We start from the raw sequence: 20,173 nt of genomic DNA on the forward strand, positions 1-20,173 counted from the left end.
ATGCCGTCCGCCGTGGAATGCCAGACCGCACAGCCACATGCATACGAGTAGGACTTGGCAACACTTACAACCATCAGCTTTTCCATACGGATCTTCGCTCTCAACAGCCGTTGGTAAGGGCTGTGAGTAGCAATCACATTTCTCTGCCAGACTTTGCCACAACCAGGCTCGCTTCCAGAATCATCGCTGAAAGTGTTATGATTGATGTTGCACGATCGAATCGAGCTTTCGTTGCATTCCGAATCCTCAGGTCCGCCACTTCTTACCATGGCAACGAGACTGTTTGCGTAAGTCCGATCGATCGGCCTCTGTTTTACGGCCCGAAAACGGTTCATCATGGTCAGTAAAACACCACATCCTCACAACAGCGACATTTCTTTCCCTCTTTCCTCGTTTCTCATCATTAGCTACCATAATCGTGATGATGCTAATCCAGGAGCTGGCGTCCCTTCCAGCCGCACTTCGAACAGCGCTCATAGGGCTGGTGCTCTTCTGTCCAATATTGTCTACGGCCCAAGATGCTTGCCAGCTCACACAGCGATATTTAACTCCACAAATCGTACATGAACAACCCATTTCCATCAATACCGACGTATTGACCAATACTACATTCTACGCCATACCACAAGTCGCCATTACTGTCACCAATGCACCCACCAGCTTCGATGCAATGACCACCATACGATGGACCGAACCGCGAATACCGATATCTAGCACAGCCTCACATCAGCTGGCCACATCAGCGTCGCTAGCTTACACTTCAGCTACACCCACAGGAGGATTCGAAGATTCAACATTTGTTCTGGTGGTCTCCTCTTATGCAAAAGACATTGAGAAACGCCAGCTGGGCTCTGTCTACATTTCTGGCAACGGAACTATTTCCAACGATTGCACGACGTCGCCCATCTACGCAATCACCGCTGGCGTTCTGACGGCGATTGTGAACAGCGTCTCATACACTTACTCAACCACACCTGGTGTAGCATTCGCACCATTCAATCCTTCCACGATTCCCGGACCGATAACGACCACCTTCACATTGGCCGCAGGCGGTGCTCTGACTTGGTTCAACCCTCTCTTCTTCAACGGACAGGCACAGTTTTGTGCGCTTCCAAATGGTACTGTATATGCCGTGTTTCAACAGAATGCACAACCCGAAGGATGTCTATACATTAGCTTGAGTCTATTCTCAGCTTCGAGCTGTCAGGGTCTTTCGCTGTCATCGATCAGAGGACCAACTGGAGTATGTGTTCAAATGCCACTTATTGATGTTCTTGAATGCTAACTCGAATGAAGCCGACGGGACCCACTGGTATTGCAGGAGCCACTGGACCGCAGGGCATACAAGSAATTCAAGGTGTTCAAGGGGCGACGGGTCCTACGGGAATAACAGGAGCAACAGGACCGCAGGGTGTTCAAGGCATTCAAGGCGTTGAAGGACCGACGGGTCCTACGGGTGTCGCAGGAGCTACAGGACCGCAAGGCATTCAAGGCATTCAAGGTGTGCAAGGAATTMAAGGAATCCAAGGCATTCAAGGACCAACGGGTCCTACAGGATCGCAAGGTATTCAAGGTTCGACGGGTCCTACAGGCGTTGCAGGAGCTACAGGATCACAGGGCATTCAAGGCATTCAAGGAATTCAAGGTGTCCAAGGTGTCCAAGGAATTCAAGGTTCGACGGGTGCAACCGGTGTGGCAGGACCGACAGGGACGCAAGGTATTCAAGGCATTCAAGGTGTACAAGGAAGCGTTGGTGCGAGCGGTGCACCAGGTATTCAGGGTAGTCAAGGCGCCACGGGATCACCAGGTATTCAAGGCATTCAAGGTGTGCAAGGAAGTGTTGGAGCTACCGGTCCACCAGGTATTGCTGGACCTTCTGGACCGACAGGTATTCCCGTGAGTTGAAGGTTGTCATTTGGCGAAAATCTGGGCTAATTTTGATTAAGGGTGCCACTGTACGTCAGATTGATGTATTTCTGGGCGAGCTTTTCCGATATTGACCATTTACACAGGGCCCCACTGGGATAGCTGGCGGAACAGGCACAATTGGACCAACAGGGTAATGATATCGACTGTGTAGCTTTTTCGGAGGAAAGAGGCTGACATGTTAATAGTCCATCAGGACCTCCCGGTTCAATCGGTCCTGTTGGGCCTCAAGGATCGACCGGTGCTACCGGTACACAGGGCCCGAGCGGACCAACAGGGTGAGTAAAGCCACAATCATCGGCCGTCTTACGATATCTAACTCCAGCAGACCATCSGGTCCAACGGGAACGCCGGGCATCACATTCGGTTTCCACGGTTGCTACGTTCACACGGGAAATCGAGGGTCGACGACTGGACTGGCATTGTCGTCATTCCAAGCAACATATACAACCACCGTCGCCGAGTTGTGTAGAGCTAGATGCGCTCAAGGAGGATTCAATTTCATGGGAGTAGTGAACGTTGCAGCAACGGCAGATTGTTGGTGTGGTAATGCCATTGCAATCGTCACGAGGTAATCGCATCACCATGTGTGTGCTTCTGTACTGTCACTGACCATAATATAGTTCAGCCGGAGTTCTGGGTTTGGGGGCCGTTTCTGGTGCTGGAGCAGGCGATAATAACTGCTATCCTTGTGTTGGTGGTGCGCTCGCAGGTGCTACGAGTGGGCAGTGTGGAAACCAGACATTGACAACAATGGCGATCTATGCCAGAGGGTTCTGATCACTTGGAATGTCGCAAGTGGGCGACGCGGCCGGAATATCGATGTGGTATCTCCGATTATATTGTAGATGTTTGCAGCACATAATTTCACATCATCACGAAGGTGTTGGACCAAAATTGATGCCTCTTCTTGGCAATGTTTCCCAATGATGTTACTCTAGAATGAAATGCAATAGCTTTCGCGGACACCAACATGCTGCCACTCAAGCGATGCAGAACGTTGACTCAGTGCACAGGAAACAGTGTACACATCGAAGAAGCCATCCCATCGCCCTGGAGAGCCGTGTCATCGTYGTAGCACTTGATGCCACTACCCCAACCCTAACCCTAATACACTCTTTTGTAAAGTGGATAGTCCTACTATGGAGTCCGCGGGGATCTACACCTTTTTTAAAACGGCGTCGTATAATAATTCATGTATAACTAGTTCATGAACTTACTACCTCTTTAGAGACAAAAGCAAGATGGAATGTCACATTTCAGAGATGAAGCCTGAAAAGTGGTATCTAGTCGTTGTTCTGACAACTATACTAGAAACAATCACGTCTCTCGTCGCTCTATTTTTTTCGACCTTGGTAAGGCGATGTTCTATTACTACATAATTCGTGCTATCCAAGTCACTCTGCCCCTAATTGAGCTACGAGGCCGCCCGCTGCGAAAGCTCCCATGGCTGCTGCGTTAGCAACCGCAGCCATGTGAGTAGCGCAGTCGCCCACTGCAAACACACCAGGAGCGGTAGTTTCGTATACCATATTAACGGTCTTGATTGAACCCATCTCGTTCAATTCCAGTCCGAGTTGCTCGACGAACGTTCCGTTGACCCGTGTCTTTGGCTGGTTAACCTGTGTAGAGGTTAGAATTTCTGCCGGAGGAATGTGTTGTTTACCATGAGTCCGGGGACGTTCCACTCACTATGAACCCGTGTGAAACTCGACTTCCATCATCAAGGTGAACAATGACTTCCGAAGAGTCCTCGGCAACCTTCTCTAGTCGCGTGACAACACGATGGTCCACCTGGAAGACAGCATCCTTGCTCAACGCAGTCTGGATCTGGTTTCCGAGCTCAGAAGAACCATTGGTGTAGATGACCACATTACTGGTAAGTCGCTTTGCCATGCGAGAAACGTGAAGGGCAGGCGGAACGTTTGCAGTGTTGCCAATGGCCAACACAGCAGCTGAAGACACGCCACGATCTTCGTATCCGTGACAGAACAGGCAAGCATATCTGCGGGTGGGTCAGCAGTGGGTGTAGATTTCAAGGTAAACCAGGTAAGACGTACACTCCTCTTCCCCAAACGTCGTCGTACCCCGGAATATCAGGGTAGATGACCTTGGCACCAACCGCCAGCACGACCTTTCTGCCTGTCCAAGTCATGCCCTTGCTATCTACGGCTTCGAAGCGACCGGAATCATTGCGTCGAATGGACTCGATTTGCACGTCTTGGAACTGTATCGTCTCATAGCGGGCCAGGAGGTCAGCTCTGGCTTTGGCTCGAAATTCGACCGGGCTCCGGTGGTCCCAGGTTAGAACATTATGCATGTGATTCGTTCGGGCGTTGCTGTAAACACCAGAATCGAACACTACAGCCGTATACAATTGTCGAGCCAAGCCAGTAGCGACAGAAAGACCGCCTGGGCCTCCGCCGATAATGAGCACGTCTACTGATCCCATTGTGTTTGGTTGGAGGGAAAAGGAAAGTAATTTTGGAGGGTTTCGATCCTAAGTTCGATGTAAAGTCATCAAAAGTGAGGTATTTAGACGGGTCAAAATTAATCCGGCCCGCTTAGCATTTCTACGGAACCCCGGCCCGCACGATATGTCTCCGAGAACACGGACCCCGTACAGAATGTGTCCGGGACAGGGGTAGGGGGTGGGCATGGGGGAGGCTTTCAGGGGATTCGGATTGAATCAACGACCTATCAATTCCGTGTTGGCAGGTGACATGCAATAGACTCGTAAACATCCATCCACTGCCATAAACACTATACGCCACCCCAGCCGTACCGTCTGGCCATCTTTCACTTGAACCGCTCACTACGAACGACTCAAATGAGCTGAAGTTACGTGAGACTTCGTCACAGGACAGCACTTCAACCCACTCTTCCTACACGAGCAGCGATCTGAGCCTGGCTGCGCATGAAGTCAGGGCTGCCGACAATGACGATGCCTCCAAGACCTCTCCTACCCCACAAGCGTTCGTCATGGATACTTTCGAGTTTCCTGGTCCGCGGGTCTTGTTTGTCACCATGGTGAGCTTGATGCTCCAGGATAGTTTGCTGCCAATTTAGACTCGACGATCCTTGCAACGGCCGTCCCGTACATCACGGCCGAATTTTCAAGACAATTCGTGACGTGGGTTGGTACTCGGCATCCCTGTTGCTTGTCGCCGCTGCATTTCAGTCTACCTGGGGCAAGATTTACAAATACCTCAACATCAAATGGACCTTTATCGTATCGCTCACCATTTTCGAGCTGGGGAGTCTAGTATGTGCTCTGGCTTTCAATAGCACGACGTTGATTGTTGGCCGCGCCATCGAGGGACTAGGCACAGGCGGCGTAACAGCAGGTGCATTCACCATCGTTGCCTTTTCCGTTCCACCGAAGCAGGTTCCCATTTAAATGGGCTTGGGGGGCAGCTACCTACGCAGTAGCCTCACTCGCTGGGCCTCTCATAGGAGGTGTAGTTACACAGTCGGTGACCTGGAGGCGTGCTTACACAGTCGGTAACCTGGAGGTGGTGCTTCTGGATCAATGTAGGATTCATCCAGGTGCTGCTACTGCAAACCCAGGCGATGCTGATTGAGATGATAGCTTCCCATTGGCGGAATCACAACAATCATCATGTGCGTGCTCTACCGGACACCCAGAGCGGCCAAGCCCCAAGCAGTGTCCATGAGAGAGAAGATGCTACAAATGGACCTTGTCGGATGATCATGGCAGCCGTGGTCTGCTTTATCCTTGCCTTCCAGTGGGGAGGAATTACCAAGCCGTGGTCCGACGGCTCCGTGGTGGGAACCATTGTTGGATTTGTTGTGATTGCAACGGCTTTCGTTGGAAACGAGATTTACATGAAGGAGCGGGCGGTCATTGATCCCCATTTCATGAAAGTCCGACGCCTTTGGGCCAACTGTGCGTATGTATTCTTCATATCGGGAGGCTTCATTGTGCTCATCTACTACATATCGATCTACTTCCAGTCGGTCAAGGGACTATCTCCGATCCAGTCTGGAGTCCGAAGTCTACCACTCAGCATCGGATGCTTCCTTACGATCGTGGCTGGATTCCTTGTCACCACCCATGGCCGCATCTGGGCACCTTTGATGGCTTTTGGATCCGCCGTTGCAACTGTCGGCGGTGGCCTCATCTACACCCTGGACGTTGACACTTCGGGAGCCAAGTATATTGGCTATCAAGTGATTGTTAGCGCTGGATTTGGCCTCGCAATCCAAATCCCCCTCATGRCCAATCAGGCCTTTGTGGCGCCAAGAGATGTCTCCACTGTCTCTGCCATTACCATGTTCTTCCAGATCATCGGAGGTTCCTTCTCCGTGGCCTGCGCTCAAGCAGCAGCTTTTGTCACGACTTTGGTGCGTAGGATAGCTGTTCTCGCCCCTGAAGTGGATCCCGAGATGCTCTTGAATCTAGGCGCTGCGCAGTTGCATGACAAGTTTACGGGATCCGACTACGACGCTGTGCTTCGGGCATATATGGACGGTCTCCAGATCGCGTTTGCTGTTGCCAGCGCTCTGTTGGAAATCGGATTCCTCCTGGCACTCATTCCCAAGTGGGACTCTTTGCGGCCCAGGGAGGGAACGAGTGCTCTCAATCACGAAGGGAAGAGTGCCACTGATTAGGTACATCCACTGAGATCTCTCTACGGCCTGTGATAGAAGGAGAGTGCGATAGTGCGATATCGTTCACTCGTCGACGCCAGAGCAAGCTGTCAAGGATTCTCGAGTCTACATATTCTCGGACCAACGTCCCCACAACTTTCAAGCCAGACGCTTCCCCTGAGCGCAGAAAACCTGATGTTCTCCTTCGCCTGGAACATGGAATTTTCTCGGACGCAGTTCCCAAGTAGAATTCCGACAAGCCAGCGGCCGTGAACATATCTCGCAGCTCCTCCTTGCCGAATCCGTGACGGGCAATGGTGTGGGAGGCATGGTGAGCAGACTGTTCAGGGGGAGGACTATGGGTCGTACTGTCAATGACCAGCAACGACCCGCCAGACTTGAGCCGGTCAGCTAGCTTGTGAATCAGGTTTCCTGGATGCTCGACGTACGTGATGCAGCGCCACCGAAACGACGACGATATCGAACTCGAAAAGATCGGGGTACTGCAACGCCTCGCTTTCCCCGAGCAGATCACCTCGAACAGCTCGCATCTGCGACGATGACAAGCCTATTCGCTTGGCCGCCAAGTTGTACTGATCCACCATGCTTTCCGAGATATCGATGCCGCGAATGATTGATGCGAAAGGCGCAAGGGTCTTGGATTGTCGTCAACACACACAAACAACACATACGCCTGAGTGGTATGCCATTCTACTTAGGTGCCGTGGAGATGATTCCATTTCCGCAAGCATAATCGAGCATCTTCAACCCCTCTTGCGGCGATGCGATCTTGTTGATATTCTGCTTTAGAAAGTCTCTTATCTGCTCATGGAGATCGCGAATCCAACCCTCGTTGGATACAAATCCCGCGTACTTGCTGGAGGGCTTTTAATTGAAGTCACTTTGATCGGAATGCGGCCTATGGTGAGCACACTTACTCAAAGAATTCGCGGTTGATTGTGCCGATGGTCTTGAGGTCAGTGCTGGAGGTCGCCATTTCTTGACGATGGTCTGGTAGCATGAGATAAAGTATACAAAGGATAGGTAAGTCCCAGCAGATCGGGTAGCACGTCACCAAGAGTAGATACAACATGCACGGAAGGAATATACAAGAGCATCTGAGGAGGCAGTTCCAATCTACTTGGTATCAACTGGTACTCAGTTTTCTCATTCCGCTCGTTCCTTCGCTCCATCGGTCCGCTAGTTCGTTGAAGAAGTGTGAAGTAGGTCCACGTCGGTAGCACGCTACGCGTATTCAAACGCCAAGTGCAAGGTAGGTGCGGGAGATCAAAGCTGCTCCAAGACAGGGGCTTGAGGAGACGCTACGCCAACTCCCATGTTGGCATCCCACTTTGCTAGCGAGCCGAAAGAACGAGGTGATGGGGCAGAGAGGATGGGAGTGAGAAATGTACACAAGTTAGTAGTAGGCGGCCCGCCAATGGAGGGAGGGCAACAGAAGATTACTCGCCGGGGAACCGACTGCCGTTCCGAAACAAGACCCCGGACAGGCCTATACTATTCCTACCGAATCACAAGACCGGAACCCTCCCTAGTATATATTTCTAGGTAAGCTCGGCCGGTACGATAATTATTACCCTTTTTGGTGATTTCTCGGTCGCCGTAAAAAGCTGCCATTACATCCTACTATAGACACATTCGAAGTTGGATAACATCACCAACGCGCAAAGACTCACCACCCATTCAAAGCACCTCTCGTCATACCGACAATAATGGCACTCGAGACTAACATTCAAAAGTTGTTCAATGTCCAGGGACTGGTTGCTGTCATTACCGGGGGCGGGACTGGGCTTGGGCTATATGCGGCCAAGATTCTAGACGCCAATGGTGCAAAGGCTGTATACATAGTCGGGCGTCGAGAAGAAGTTTTGCGGAAAGCAGCAGACAGTGCCGAGAATGGAACGATAATTCCACTGGTTGGAGACGTTACCAACATCGATTCCCTCCGTGGCATCGTCGCGACCATCGAGAAGGAACAAGGCTATGTCAACGTGGTATTTGCCAATGCTGGTACGACGGGCGTTTGCCACGACCCGAGCGACGACGTTCGTATGGGCAAGATTCCCACGCTGGCGGAATTCCAACAGAAGATGCTGCGGCCGGAGCTCCTCGACGAATTCACGCAGGTGTTGCACATCAACACAACCGCTGTCCACTACACGGCCATGGCTTTCCTGGATCTACTCGACAAGGGCAATCAGAAGAAGAATGTTGCACAAGAGTCGCAAATCATCGTGACCACATCGGCTGCCGCATACGAGCGTAGCTTGCTCCCATCGCTCGCGGCATACTGTTCGGCCAAAGCGGCCACCTCCACTCTTGCTGGAGTCCTGGCCACCAAGTTCGCGGAGCGTCGTCTGCATATTCGCGTCAATAGTATTGCACCGGGCCACTTTCCCTCCGACTTGACCAGTGGATACCTTTCCATGTTTCCCGCATACACCCAAGATGGTCAAAATGGACAAGATGCGGCTTTTGCTGGCGCACGATGCCTACCACGAGAAATGTGCCCAGCTGAGAGGAGTGGGAGCCCCGAAGAGTTTGCTGGCGTGTTTCTTTTCTTGGCAAGTCGAGCTGCGGCTTACTGCAATGGAGCAACGCTTTTGATCGTACGTATTTTTTTCATCGCTCCCCCCATCACTGGGCAAGGAGACCTTTTTAGCTGACTCTGGGCCGGCATGCAGGATGGCGGCTTGCTCTGTAAATGAGTCGGAAGAGTAATCCCACCACGTATGGAGAGTCAAGACAGCGGTAGCAATATCTCTTTGGGACTTTCAATCGAACTTGCGAGGCTTGAGTTTGGGGGTATGTGTCTGCTGATGTAGGTAGGTACGACGGTAAAGAAAGAAAGAAAGCGGATGTCTTTCCATCGACATGCAATGTGTTCTCAAGGTCATTCGAGACGATCTCAGTCAACGTGAGGAGTATAGATTTGAGGTAGGCAAGCACGGAGAAGGAGAAGATTCGTCACTGGTACGATCTACGCAGGCCTGAGCAGACAGACAGAAAACGGTTGTGTCCACTACAGCCGTGCGGGAATCCTGCGCGTCACAAAGGTGCCATGTACTGAGAATTCTCTAATAGTAATCCACCATCCAAATGTACTATACTAACAGATATTCTCTAGTCTTGTGTTCGCAATCAAACTTGGTCCCTATGCCGAGCGTTGTAGCCATCCCACCAGACTCCACGGAACAATATAAAATGGAAGTGACTTCGCAGGATCCCTATTCATGCCCGGATAGTTGTAGATCGGCGTCACGATGGTCAGCCACAGAAATACCCAAAGGTAACCCACGCTTTTTTCCAACCAGGCGCGCGTAGTAGGGGCAAGTCCTCTCGAGATGGCGGTGCGTTTCCAAGTCCACTGGAACAAGTCCTCGAGCACGATTCCGAGCCCGACCGCAAGGAAGCATGTGAGCCCACCAGATTTGTGCCAGGGGATTCCCGTGTGCACGTCCATCATAGTGTGGTATAAGCCGGATATGGCAAATACCACAAAGATGGTGGCATATCTTTGCAATATACCTGACGGGAGGCCAAACACATCTCGCGCAAAAAACACTCCCAAGCCTTGTAGGTGCATGCGGTTGCACTGGTGCCAGAACTTGCTGTGCCAAATGTTCAGCTTGACGAGCTTTTCATAACCTGTCTGCATTCGATCGTCGCCAAGGACATGAACTTACTTGAAATATCGCCGTATTGTGAAACATTCCGAATAAGCGCCCCAGACGGGCGGCCACTGTCTGACCTCGGAGATACCCAAACCAACGAAAACCACGGAGAAGACGCGATACCAGATTTCCATCAACACTCGACCGAACAGGAACCAATTCATGAATGTGCCCTGCACACGCCCAAGCAGATCGGCCTTTGTCACTGGATAGGGGTTCCAAGGTAACCACAGCCATTGCTTGCCATCAGCCCATGTAGCAGCGGTCTCTGGAGATGGTTTCTGTGAGGTCAATACGTCGAGGAAGCAGTATGCAAGGAGAATGATGGTCATCTGCCGCGTTATGAAAGCTGTACGGCTTGGAATTTGACCTTTTGGAAACGTTGGGAGAGATCGAAGCTCCCATGCAGTTCCGATTCCACGGAGACTCCAAAGGGCTGCGGTGGTGAAATAGATCTTGTACGCGTACGACTCGCTGTCCCGGTCCTGCTGGCTTGGCTTTTTGTCTGTTGGATCGGGAAGCGGGTCCGAGGTGGAGCTTTCGTTTCTCCATTTCGCCATCTCTTTGCGAATATCGTCACCGTCCAGGGGCGATAAGCAGAGGAGATTGAAACAGTGCAGACCATACATGTAACCACCGATTGTGAAATTCATCCACAGGCCAACCTGCAGGGTGAATTTCGACCCGGTGTTCACGCAGGTCTCGGCAAGATACAATAGCAACGGGAGAGCTGCCCATCTTATGACGGATCTTTTCGGCGTAGACCAGATCAGTACGGCTGTCAAAAGTGACTGGAGGGCAACGCATAGTGGAGCCCGTATGTCGGAGGTGAAGAGTGCTCGCGGGGGGTCCATTATTCGGAGGGAATGTGTTGGTCGAGGAGGAGTGAGCGAAGGAGGCTTGACAAAAAACCGGCAGTTATCAACATTGTGTGTTGGAGATTAGACGTGCCCCGGGTTATCGGAATGCGCTACCTGTGCTTGATTTTCGGGATCCGAATCGTAGACGAGACTGCCAATACGGTACTTGAGGTACCGAAGGATATCGTTATAGACTCTCATCTAGCGGACCGCTATAGTCTGCTGCCATATAAAGTCGACCGAAGACAAGGCGTTCTAGCACGGTCCGCTTATATAGTTAGTTCTAACTGCCGGTTGTGTTTGCCTTCGGCCCGGACTGACTAACTGACTACGTTTCCATTTATGCTAGACCTAGTACAGCCACTACAAGGCGGACGAAGGGGGCATTGAGCAGTCGAGCTCATTCTTACGAACAGGACGGACCTGTGTCCCCCTTTCCTACAGCTGCTCGACATTGGCGTTTCGGAGCACAGTCGCAACAATGAGCGATGGCAGGATCGCGATTGTAGGCATGGCCTGCCGCTTCGCCGGTGATGCTACGAGCCCAACGAAACTATGGGAGATGCTGCAGAGTTCACAGACAGCATGGAGCGGCGTGCCAACATCGCGTTTCAATGCAGCAGCGTTTCAGCACCCGAACCGGGAGAGGGGCGATTCCGTGTGTATGCTCCTTTCTCCATTGACGATGTGTATGATTGCTGACTCGATTGAAAAGACCAATGTGAGCAGCGGGCATTTCCTGAAGCAGGACGTTGCGCACTTTGACAAGAACTTCTTCGGCTTGTCCACCGAAGTTGCCAAGGTGAGTGAGCAGGAGACATGAAAGCGTTCCAGCTGACCTGATCACCCCATGTGACAGAGTATGGACCCTCAACAGCGCATGACTCTCGAGGTCGTATACGAGGCCGCGGAGAGTGGTATGTCTCATTCATTTTAGGGCCAAGTCATGGTGCTCGGATCGATGCTGATACAATCCGCAGCGGGAATCACACTAGATCAGCTTGCTGGGTCCAATACTTCTGTCTTCGCCGGACTCATGCAACGAGATTACCACGATGGCCTCCTGCGCGACCCCGATCGCCTGCYTTCAACATTCAACGCCACCAATGCGGCTGCAATGGCGTCAAATCGCGTGTCACATTTCTATGACCTCCGTGGACCTAGCATGACTGTTGATACAGCTTGCTCAACGACCTTGACAGCCGTGCATCTGGCCTGCGCAAGCCTACGGAGTGGCGAGTCTGATGCTTCGATTGTGACCGGGACCAACTTGATGCTCAATCCGGAGTTTTTTGTCACCATGTCGAATGTCGGGTACGATTATTGATTCTTGGCAGCGTCCGTCCCGAAGAATTCAAGTACATCACTGATTGCCCGCTCCCTTCTAGCTTCCTCTCCCCGGATGGCAAGTCTTATGCCTTTGATGAGCGTGCCAATGGCTATGGTCGCGGGGAAGGCATCGCGGCCATTATGTTGAAGCCTCTAGCAGATGCCATCGCTGCTAATGATCCCATCCAAGCCGTCATCTGCGCAACCGCCCTCAATCAAGACGGGAAAACAGCAACAATCACCCGTCCGAGCTCTGAAGCACAGCAAGCGCTGATCGAAACCTGCTATCGGCGGGCCAATCTGGACATGAAAGACACGGGATACGTGGAAGCTCACGGTACCGGAACTCCCACAGGGGACCCCCTCGAACTCAAGGCCATTGCCAACACAATTGGCGCGGCAAGAAGCTCCGCCTCCTTGCCGCTCTGGCTGGGATCCATCAAGTCGCATATTGGACACTGCGAGGCTGCCAGTGGACTTGCGAGCATAATAAAAGTCGCACTGTCCTTGAAAGCGGGCATCATTCCCCGAACGGCCGAGTTTGCTGACATGAGCAGAGCGTGTAGTAATGTCGCAGGACATGCCTTGGTATGTTCTGGCATGATTTCCCCATTCATCCCGTGAAGGCCTTTCAATCAAGCCATTCAGTTCCAATACTGACTGCGACAGGTTCCCCGGGAAAGCGTCAAGTGGCCCGAACAAGATTGCATACGTCGAGCATCGATTAATAATTTCGGATTTGGGGGCGCCAATGCTCATGTGATTATGGAGGAACCACCTGATTTGGGTGATGATCAGACGACGTTAAGCTCGCCGCCGCGACGGCAGGTGTTTGTGCTGAGCGGCTTTGACGATGACGCTCTACGCCGCACAGCAGTCCAACTGAGTCGGTATCTCGCCCAGCATCAGAGCAAGCATGGCCGGCACTTGGACCTTCTTCTCCACGATCTCGCGTACACCCTCCACCAACGCCGCTCGAGGTTTTCGTGCATTGATGCCGTCAGTGCAGTCACTGTAACGGAGTTGATTCAGTCCCTAGAGCAAGTCGGAGGCTCGCCCTCCACAACAAGCAAGACAGCCTTGCGGATTGGGTTTGTTTTCAATGGACAAGGGGCATCATGGYAGGGCATGGGCAAGGAGCTTTTCGCTACATATCCAGTTTTTCGCGCCAGCATCCAAAACATGGCTGGATACATGAGGGAAATGGGGACGCATTGGTGTCTTGAAGGCGAGTCGCATGGGCAGTGACAGCGTTGGTATGATGTGTCTGTTGCTAACATCGCACCAGAGGAACTCATGCGAGACTCAAAATCGAGCCTTTTGGACGAGACGGAATATAGTCTTCCGCTCTCCATTGCCGTCCAGGTGGCATTGACCGACTTGTTACGTTCATGGAATGTGAATCCGGCCGTTGTGACGGGACATTCAAGTGGAGAAGTCGCTGCTGCTTATGCTGCGCGAGCCATTGATGCCCGTTCCGCCATCGCTCTAGGCTTCATACGTGGAGCGCTGTCCCCCAGGAACGAGACCAACGTGAGGCGAGGGGCCATGCTTGCTGTGGGACTCTCCGAAGAGGAGACACTCTTTTATATCACTGCGGTGGATCGAGAGAACGTCGGTCAAGTGTGGGTCGCATGCGTCAACAGTCACCGAAGTGTGACGGCATCAGGGGACGCGGATGCCATTGCCCTATTACAGAGCCTTCTTGACAACGATGGGGTCTTCTGCCGTCGACTTCGGGTGCAAACGGCCTTTCATACAGAGCACATGGCCCCTATCTCCTCCGAATTCGTGGCTCAAGTACGACCGTGGCTTGTAGCATTACCCACGGTCATGGATGGTGCAGAGACAGACGCGCCACCCATCGCCTTTTATTCTTCCGTCACCGGCCAGAAATTCCCAGAACCCAAGGAGCTAGCTACTCCGGAATATTGGGACCTAAACATGCTCTCCCAGGTAAAGTTCGACCAGGCTCTCCGCAGCATGTGCTTCGACCGCGAGCAACATTCGAATCTCGATTTTCTCGTGGAAATTGGTCCACACAGCGCTTTAAAAGGCCCTGTTATGGACGGGTTGAAACAAGCGAAGCTGCAGGGAGCTGAAGGTGATATTGGCTATGGTAGTTGTTTAATACGCAACGAGGATTCCGTACAGAGCATCCAAGGACTGATCTGTGAGCTCATTCGAAGAGGGCACGAGGGGATCGATCTCGACGCTGTCAATACTCCCTTCCCTTCTCGATCACCGCGACCTCTAACAGACCTTCCATCTTACCCTTGGTCTCACGAAACGCCCTTCTGGATCGAAGAAAGTCGCAATAAATCGTACCGCCATCGCAGGGAAGCACCTCGGGATCTTCTGGGAGTGCGTGATGACTCTGCCGAGCCGGCAACGAAGATTTGGCGGAACTTCCTGAAGCTCTCGGACGTGCCATGGCTACGAGACCACGTGGTCGACGGCAAGGTTGTATTTCCCGCCGCTGGCTATGTCTGTATGGCCATCGACGCCATCAGTCAGGCAACAATGCAAAGAGGTGACGATGGCGAGTTCCACATCCGAGACGTTTCATTCTCCCGGGGCCTCATCGTACCTGACGACGACGGAGATTGTCAAATACAGCTTCATTTGCAAGCCTGCCCAACGAAGGACTTGAAATCAAGCGGATGGTTTGAATTCCAGATCCAATCTTGCGAGTCCAAACCGGATGGTATTGATGTCTGGCGAGTCCATTGCAGTGGGCAGATACGAACGAATGACCGAGATGACGGACAACCAGTCATCCGTCGCCGGGGAAGCATTCCTTCTGGTGAAAATCTCATGGAACCCGAGGATCTCTGGCTGATGCTACAGCGTGTCGGAATTCAGTACGGTCCCTCGTTCCGCGGTATACATGGTATCGCCCAACAAGACTGCACTTCCGCTGGTGAAACAAATGTAGCCCTCCGGATCAACGACACGGCAGCGACGATGCCGGCTGGACACGAGTCAGAGTACGTGATGCATCCGACTACGCTCGATGCCACATTGCAGGCTGCCTATGCCGCTCTATCCACAATCTGCCCGGCCAACATCAAGCAGGCATATCTTCCTTATTCCATTRCCTCTATGCGGCTGTGGTCGGGAACCCCTAGGGATGTGGGACATCAACTGTCGGCCGTTGTTTCCTCTGGACGACTGGAACGGAATGCCTTCTGCGTAGACGTAGCGGTATACGACGATCCGTGCAGTCCCGATACGCGGCCAGTGTTGGAATTGAGTGGACTCGAATTCCATAGCCTAGCTACTACGCTCGATTCAAATGATGCGGATGCGACGGATAAGAAAAATGGCACCCAGCTATTGACACAAGTCTCCTGGAAGCCCGATGTTCAATTCGGCATACCAGAGAGTATACTTTCAGGCCTAAAACACCTTACTGATCCAGGTGAAAAGCAGACGGCGAAAGCGCTGCGCTCCGTCGCATTGCACTACATGTCAAAAGCATTGGAAGTGGTCCCTCCCCATGGCGTTTGCGGCCAGTTGCCGCACCTCACGAAATATCGTCAGTGGATGGCCGACGAGCTCCAACTTACTCCTCCACCAACCCTCATTCCTGGCGAGTTTGAGGGCATGCTGCGTCAGGTCGCCTCGTCTGGTGTAGAGGGGGAGATGACGGTACGTTTGGGACCGAATATTCCTGCGATCCTACAAGGCCACATATCCGCTCTGGATCTCATGATGCAAGACCGGCTGCTATACCGATACTACGAGAATGGGCCGCGCTGGCAGCGTTCCACAGCGCAGCTGGCATCACTCCTACGCATGATGGCCGAAGTGAATCCAGACTGTCGCATACTTGAAGTTGGTGCGGGTACAGGAACCGCTACCAAAGCTGCCCTCGATGCCTTGTCCTTGGGTAGCAGCGACTCACCACAGGAGGCCGGAAGTCCCGATGAGACCTTGCTGTTTGGCACATATTACTTCACCGACATCTCCCCCGGATTCTTCGCCTCTGCCAAGCAACACTTTGGGTCAAGAGCAGAACGCATGACCTTCAAGACACTAGACATCGGGCGAGACCCGTCTGATCAGGGGTTCGAAGCTGGAACCTACGACGTGGTCATTGCCTGCCAGGTTCTCCACGCCACCGCGGACATGAACCAGACAATGACCAACGTGCGTCGTTTGCTGAAGCCTGGAGGTAAACTACTGCTGATGGAGACGACCCGAGACCCCTTGGATCTGTTCCTCGCCTTTGGCCTGCTTCCAGGCTGGTGGTTAAGTAAGTCACCCCCGCATTCATCTCATTTGGTTTTCACTGACGACCTACAGGCACGGAGCCCCAGCGGACAGCGTCGCCTTCGCTCAGCGTCGAGTTGTGGGACTTGGTGCTCCGTGATAGCGGCTTCTCTGGCATTGACCACCATCTACGCGATTGCGAGGAACAGGACAACTACCATTTCAGTGTCATCATGTCCACGGTTCGATGCGAGTCAAGTGCTCCACTTAACGGCACGCACATCAATCCGTTGCGGGTCGTTGTGCGAGATCTAGCCTCTGTTCCGCAAGCCTGGATAGGAGACCTGGAGCACGCCTTGACCTCCGCTATTGGTGAGCCTCCAACCTTTTGTGACCTGGATTCATCACTCGAATGGAAGGAGGCGCCATCCGTCATCTACATCGAAGCGCCAGGGACGACGCTTCTTCATTGTCCTACGAATGCTTACTACGGCAAGCTACAAGAGCTACTGACGACAAGCCAGCATGTTTTATGGATCACACACGGCGCCGCCATGGACGTCGTAGATCCCCACGCCTCCCTCATCCAGGGCATATTTCGAAGTCTACGGTGCGAGTACTCCGCCAACACGTACATCACTTGTGATCTAGACCCTCACCGACCCATGTGGACATCAGATTCTGCTCATACCATCGCGCAGGTCTACTCATCCACATGTGCAAGCCTGGGAGAAGGCCGCGAGGGTGTGGTGCGAGACTTTGAATTCTGTGAGCGACAAGGCGTCATCCACGTTCCGCGGTTTGATCCTTTGGTGTACAGCATACCTGGCCCACAAGCGACTGCACCGGCAACGACACAAGCATTCACAGACGCTGAACATCCGTGCCGATTCGATGTAAGGGTACCAGGTCTACTTGACACACTCGAGTTTACACCAGACGAGAGCCGCGAGCGCATCTCCCTTCCTCCCGAAATGGTGGAGATTGTGCCCCGAGCATTTGGCTTGAATTCCCGGCACTTGTCGTTCGCGATGGGCGACCTGCCGTGCGAGCACCTCCCTGCCCTCGAATGCTCAGGGATTGTGGTTCGTCTCGGTGCTACTGCAGCGCTCCAAGGCCTGCATATCGGAGATCGCGTGTGCGCCATCACTGCCGATGGTTGGCGCTCAAAGATCTGGACGCCCTGGACCAATGTCGCCAAAATCCCTGATTTCATGAGCTGGGAAGCGGCTGCAAGCATCCCAGTAGCATTCACGACGGCATACATCGCTTTGATCAAGATGRCGCGCGTGAAGAGTGGACAAACAGTGTTGATACATGCAGCAGCAGGAGGTCTTGGCCAAGCCGCCATATCGACTTGCCAATACCTCGGAGCAGTCGTATATGTCACTGTCGGAAGTAAGTCGAAAATGCTCAACCCCGTTCCCAACTCAGACTATTCTAACACACGCGCTTTGAAGCCGAGCAAAAGCGGCAAGCCATCACCGAACGATTCGGAATCCCGCCCGAACACATCTTCAACAGTCGCAAGCCGGATTTTGCCCATGGGGTCTTGCAAGCCACGAATGGGAGAGGAGTCGATGTGGTACTCAATTCTTTGACTGGTCCGCTCCTCCAGAGTGGCCTTGACTGCCTTGCCAGATTTGGGACGTTCGTCGAACTCGGACGCCGCGACATCGAAAATCACCATCGTATCGACTTGACCCCTTTCAGCAGGGGCATTTCAGTCTCTGCACTAGACCTGGCCCTCATGGCCGAGCATCGACCCCATGAAATCAAGGAGGGACTTGATTTCTGTGTGCGACTGGTGAGCGAGAAAATCTTACCTGGCATCCTGCCAGTCCTTGTCTTCCCGATGGCAAGTGCCGAGCAAGGATTCCGTCAACTCCAGACGGGTCAGCATATTGGCAAGATTGTCCTGAGCGTTGAGGAAGCGAATGGTATGATTCCGGTAAGTAATGGCTCAAGTATTGGCTATTCTCGGCTTCACATTCTCACAAACGGTGCTAGATCCGGCGACCACTACTACCCGTGAGACTATCTCCGGATGCCTCGTACCTTGTTGTTGGTGGTACAGGGGGTATCGGCAAAAAAGTCTGCGAATGGCTCCTTCAGCGGGGCGCCGTGTCACTGATTGTGCTGTCTCGCAATCCCGTGAAAGATGCTCAATTCTGGGCACCATTCTTACAAGAGAAGTGCAATATCCGAACGATCGCCTGTGACGTCTCCAACAAGCGTGAGTTGAAGGCTGCCATCGCAACTTGTACAGACTTGCCACCCATTCGAGGCGTCGTCCACTCTGGCATGGTTCTCCGCGTAAGTCCCAGTCCTCAAAGGAGAAGAGAATGACATCCACCCTCCCTTTACTGACAATCTATACAAAGGATTCCGCGTTTGAGAATATGAGCAAGGAAGACTACATGGCTGCAATCCTTCCCAAAGTTGCCGGAACCTGGAACTTGCACGAATTATTCCCCGTCGTCGACTTCTTCATCATGCTTTCATCGGTGTTGGGAGTCCTGGGATCACCAGGTCAAGTCAGCTATACAGCCGGCTGCGCCTTTCAAGACTCCATCGCTCGATCGCGAAGGTCTCGCGGGATGAATGGAGTATCCATCGACCTCGCTTCGGTCGAGTCGGTTGGGTATGTGGCGGAGCACAACGCTTCTGACCGATTGAAGAAGCGTGGAGTCTTACCACAGACCGTCGACACCGTTCTCCATCTGTTGGAAATCGCCATATTGCAGGAACCCAAGGCTTTCCACCAGATCACTTCCGGCATCGATGCCTCTCCTGGTGCGCATTGGGAAGGAGATGTACTAAGCTTTGACAAGCGTTTCTCGATCATTCAGAGACATGGATTGTCCTTGTCGACACAGTCAGATCCGGAAGGGCTGCGGCGCTCTATGCTGACTACTGCACAAAAGACGAGCAGCACGCTGTCCACAAGAATCGATGCAAGTATGACTAGAGACCACGCGACCCAGGTGGTTCTGGAGGAGATTAGTGTCAAACTGGAGGAGATGTTTGGCAAATCTCGCATCGATCACTCGCGGGACTTCTCCGCCAGTGGAGTCGACTCACTTGTAGCGATTGAACTCCGGAACTGGCTGGGAAGACAGACGGGTCTTGCTGTGACGGTTATGGACTTGATGCAGGCATCTTCCATCCATGACTTTGCCTCGGAGATGGCTGTTCGGCTGGGTTGCGCTTTTTCTTCTCCTGACTCCGCATGATGCCTGCATGAAGAATACGAAGGTGGGGATTTGAAGAGTAGTTCTTTGTATCATTGAATGTCGCTGTTACCAAGTACTATTATATCTGCCGCCWCTCTTAGGGTGGTAGTGAGTGCCGATGTAGGTCCCCGTGAGCATCCGACAGGCTTTTGGTATGTGTATGTCAAGCTCCGCGTGTTCTGTATCTATCTGCATAGCTCGTACTAGTTGTCAGATATACTTTCCTACAGTCCATTTCCCGACAGATTAGATCTTCAGCATTGAACATCTTGCCAATCACTCCATACTATATATCAGA

At 52.6% G+C, this 20,173-nt stretch overlaps 7 protein-coding genes; 4 read left to right on the plus strand and 3 right to left on the minus strand.

Moving 5' to 3' along the window:
- Positions 1–670: 670 nt before the first annotated feature.
- Positions 671–2,706, plus strand: RCC_12159 (uncharacterized protein; the record flags this gene model as incomplete). XM_023772299.1 has 7 exons in its annotated part: positions 671–1,243; positions 1,297–1,896; positions 1,947–1,955; positions 2,013–2,059; positions 2,115–2,204; positions 2,255–2,497; positions 2,550–2,706. 7 exons carry the CDS (start codon positions 671–673, stop codon positions 2,704–2,706), a joined length of 1,719 nt encoding a protein of 572 aa, XP_023628067.1.
- A 617-nt stretch (positions 2,707–3,323) lies between these two features.
- On the minus strand, positions 3,324–4,378 carry RCC_07041 (related to thioredoxin reductase; the record flags this gene model as incomplete). XM_023772300.1 has 3 exons in its annotated part: positions 3,324–3,548; positions 3,619–3,931; positions 3,987–4,378. 3 exons carry the CDS (start codon positions 4,376–4,378, stop codon positions 3,324–3,326), a joined length of 930 nt encoding a protein of 309 aa, XP_023628068.1.
- A 1,262-nt stretch (positions 4,379–5,640) lies between these two features.
- Positions 5,641–6,561, plus strand: RCC_07042 (uncharacterized protein; the record flags this gene model as incomplete). The annotated part of the gene is made up of 1 exon (XM_023772301.1): positions 5,641–6,561. One exon carries the CDS (start codon positions 5,641–5,643, stop codon positions 6,559–6,561), a length of 921 nt encoding a protein of 306 aa, XP_023628069.1.
- Positions 6,562–7,251: 690 nt separating this feature from the next.
- Positions 7,252–7,537, minus strand: RCC_07043 (uncharacterized protein; the record flags this gene model as incomplete). XM_023772302.1 has 2 exons in its annotated part: positions 7,252–7,417; positions 7,479–7,537. 2 exons carry the CDS (start codon positions 7,535–7,537, stop codon positions 7,252–7,254), a joined length of 225 nt encoding a protein of 74 aa, XP_023628070.1.
- Positions 7,538–8,270: 733 nt separating this feature from the next.
- RCC_07044 (related to dehydrogenases with different specificities (related to short-chain alcohol dehydrogenases)) lies at positions 8,271–9,266 on the plus strand (the record flags this gene model as incomplete). XM_023772303.1 has 2 exons in its annotated part: positions 8,271–9,167; positions 9,243–9,266. 2 exons carry the CDS (start codon positions 8,271–8,273, stop codon positions 9,264–9,266), a joined length of 921 nt encoding a protein of 306 aa, XP_023628071.1.
- A 446-nt stretch (positions 9,267–9,712) lies between these two features.
- On the minus strand, positions 9,713–11,086 carry RCC_07045 (uncharacterized protein; the record flags this gene model as incomplete). XM_023772304.1 has 2 exons in its annotated part: positions 9,713–10,169; positions 10,245–11,086. 2 exons carry the CDS (start codon positions 11,084–11,086, stop codon positions 9,713–9,715), a joined length of 1,299 nt encoding a protein of 432 aa, XP_023628072.1.
- Positions 11,087–11,573: 487 nt separating this feature from the next.
- On the plus strand, positions 11,574–19,875 carry RCC_07046 (related to type I polyketide synthase; the record flags this gene model as incomplete). XM_023772305.1 has 11 exons in its annotated part: positions 11,574–11,750; positions 11,808–11,894; positions 11,952–12,009; positions 12,073–12,406; positions 12,481–13,009; positions 13,091–13,649; positions 13,710–16,682; positions 16,733–18,037; positions 18,100–18,590; positions 18,650–18,955; positions 19,024–19,875. The coding sequence occupies 11 exons, from the start codon at positions 11,574–11,576 to the stop codon at positions 19,873–19,875; spliced, it is 7,671 nt and encodes a 2,556-aa protein (XP_023628073.1).
- Between the last annotated feature and the right edge of the window lie 298 nt (positions 19,876–20,173).

This window comes from Ramularia collo-cygni, assembly GCF_900074925.1.
Source record: "Ramularia collo-cygni strain URUG2 genome assembly, contig: RCC_scaffold10, whole genome shotgun sequence".
Classification (NCBI taxonomy): domain Eukaryota; kingdom Fungi; phylum Ascomycota; class Dothideomycetes; order Mycosphaerellales; family Mycosphaerellaceae; genus Ramularia; species Ramularia collo-cygni.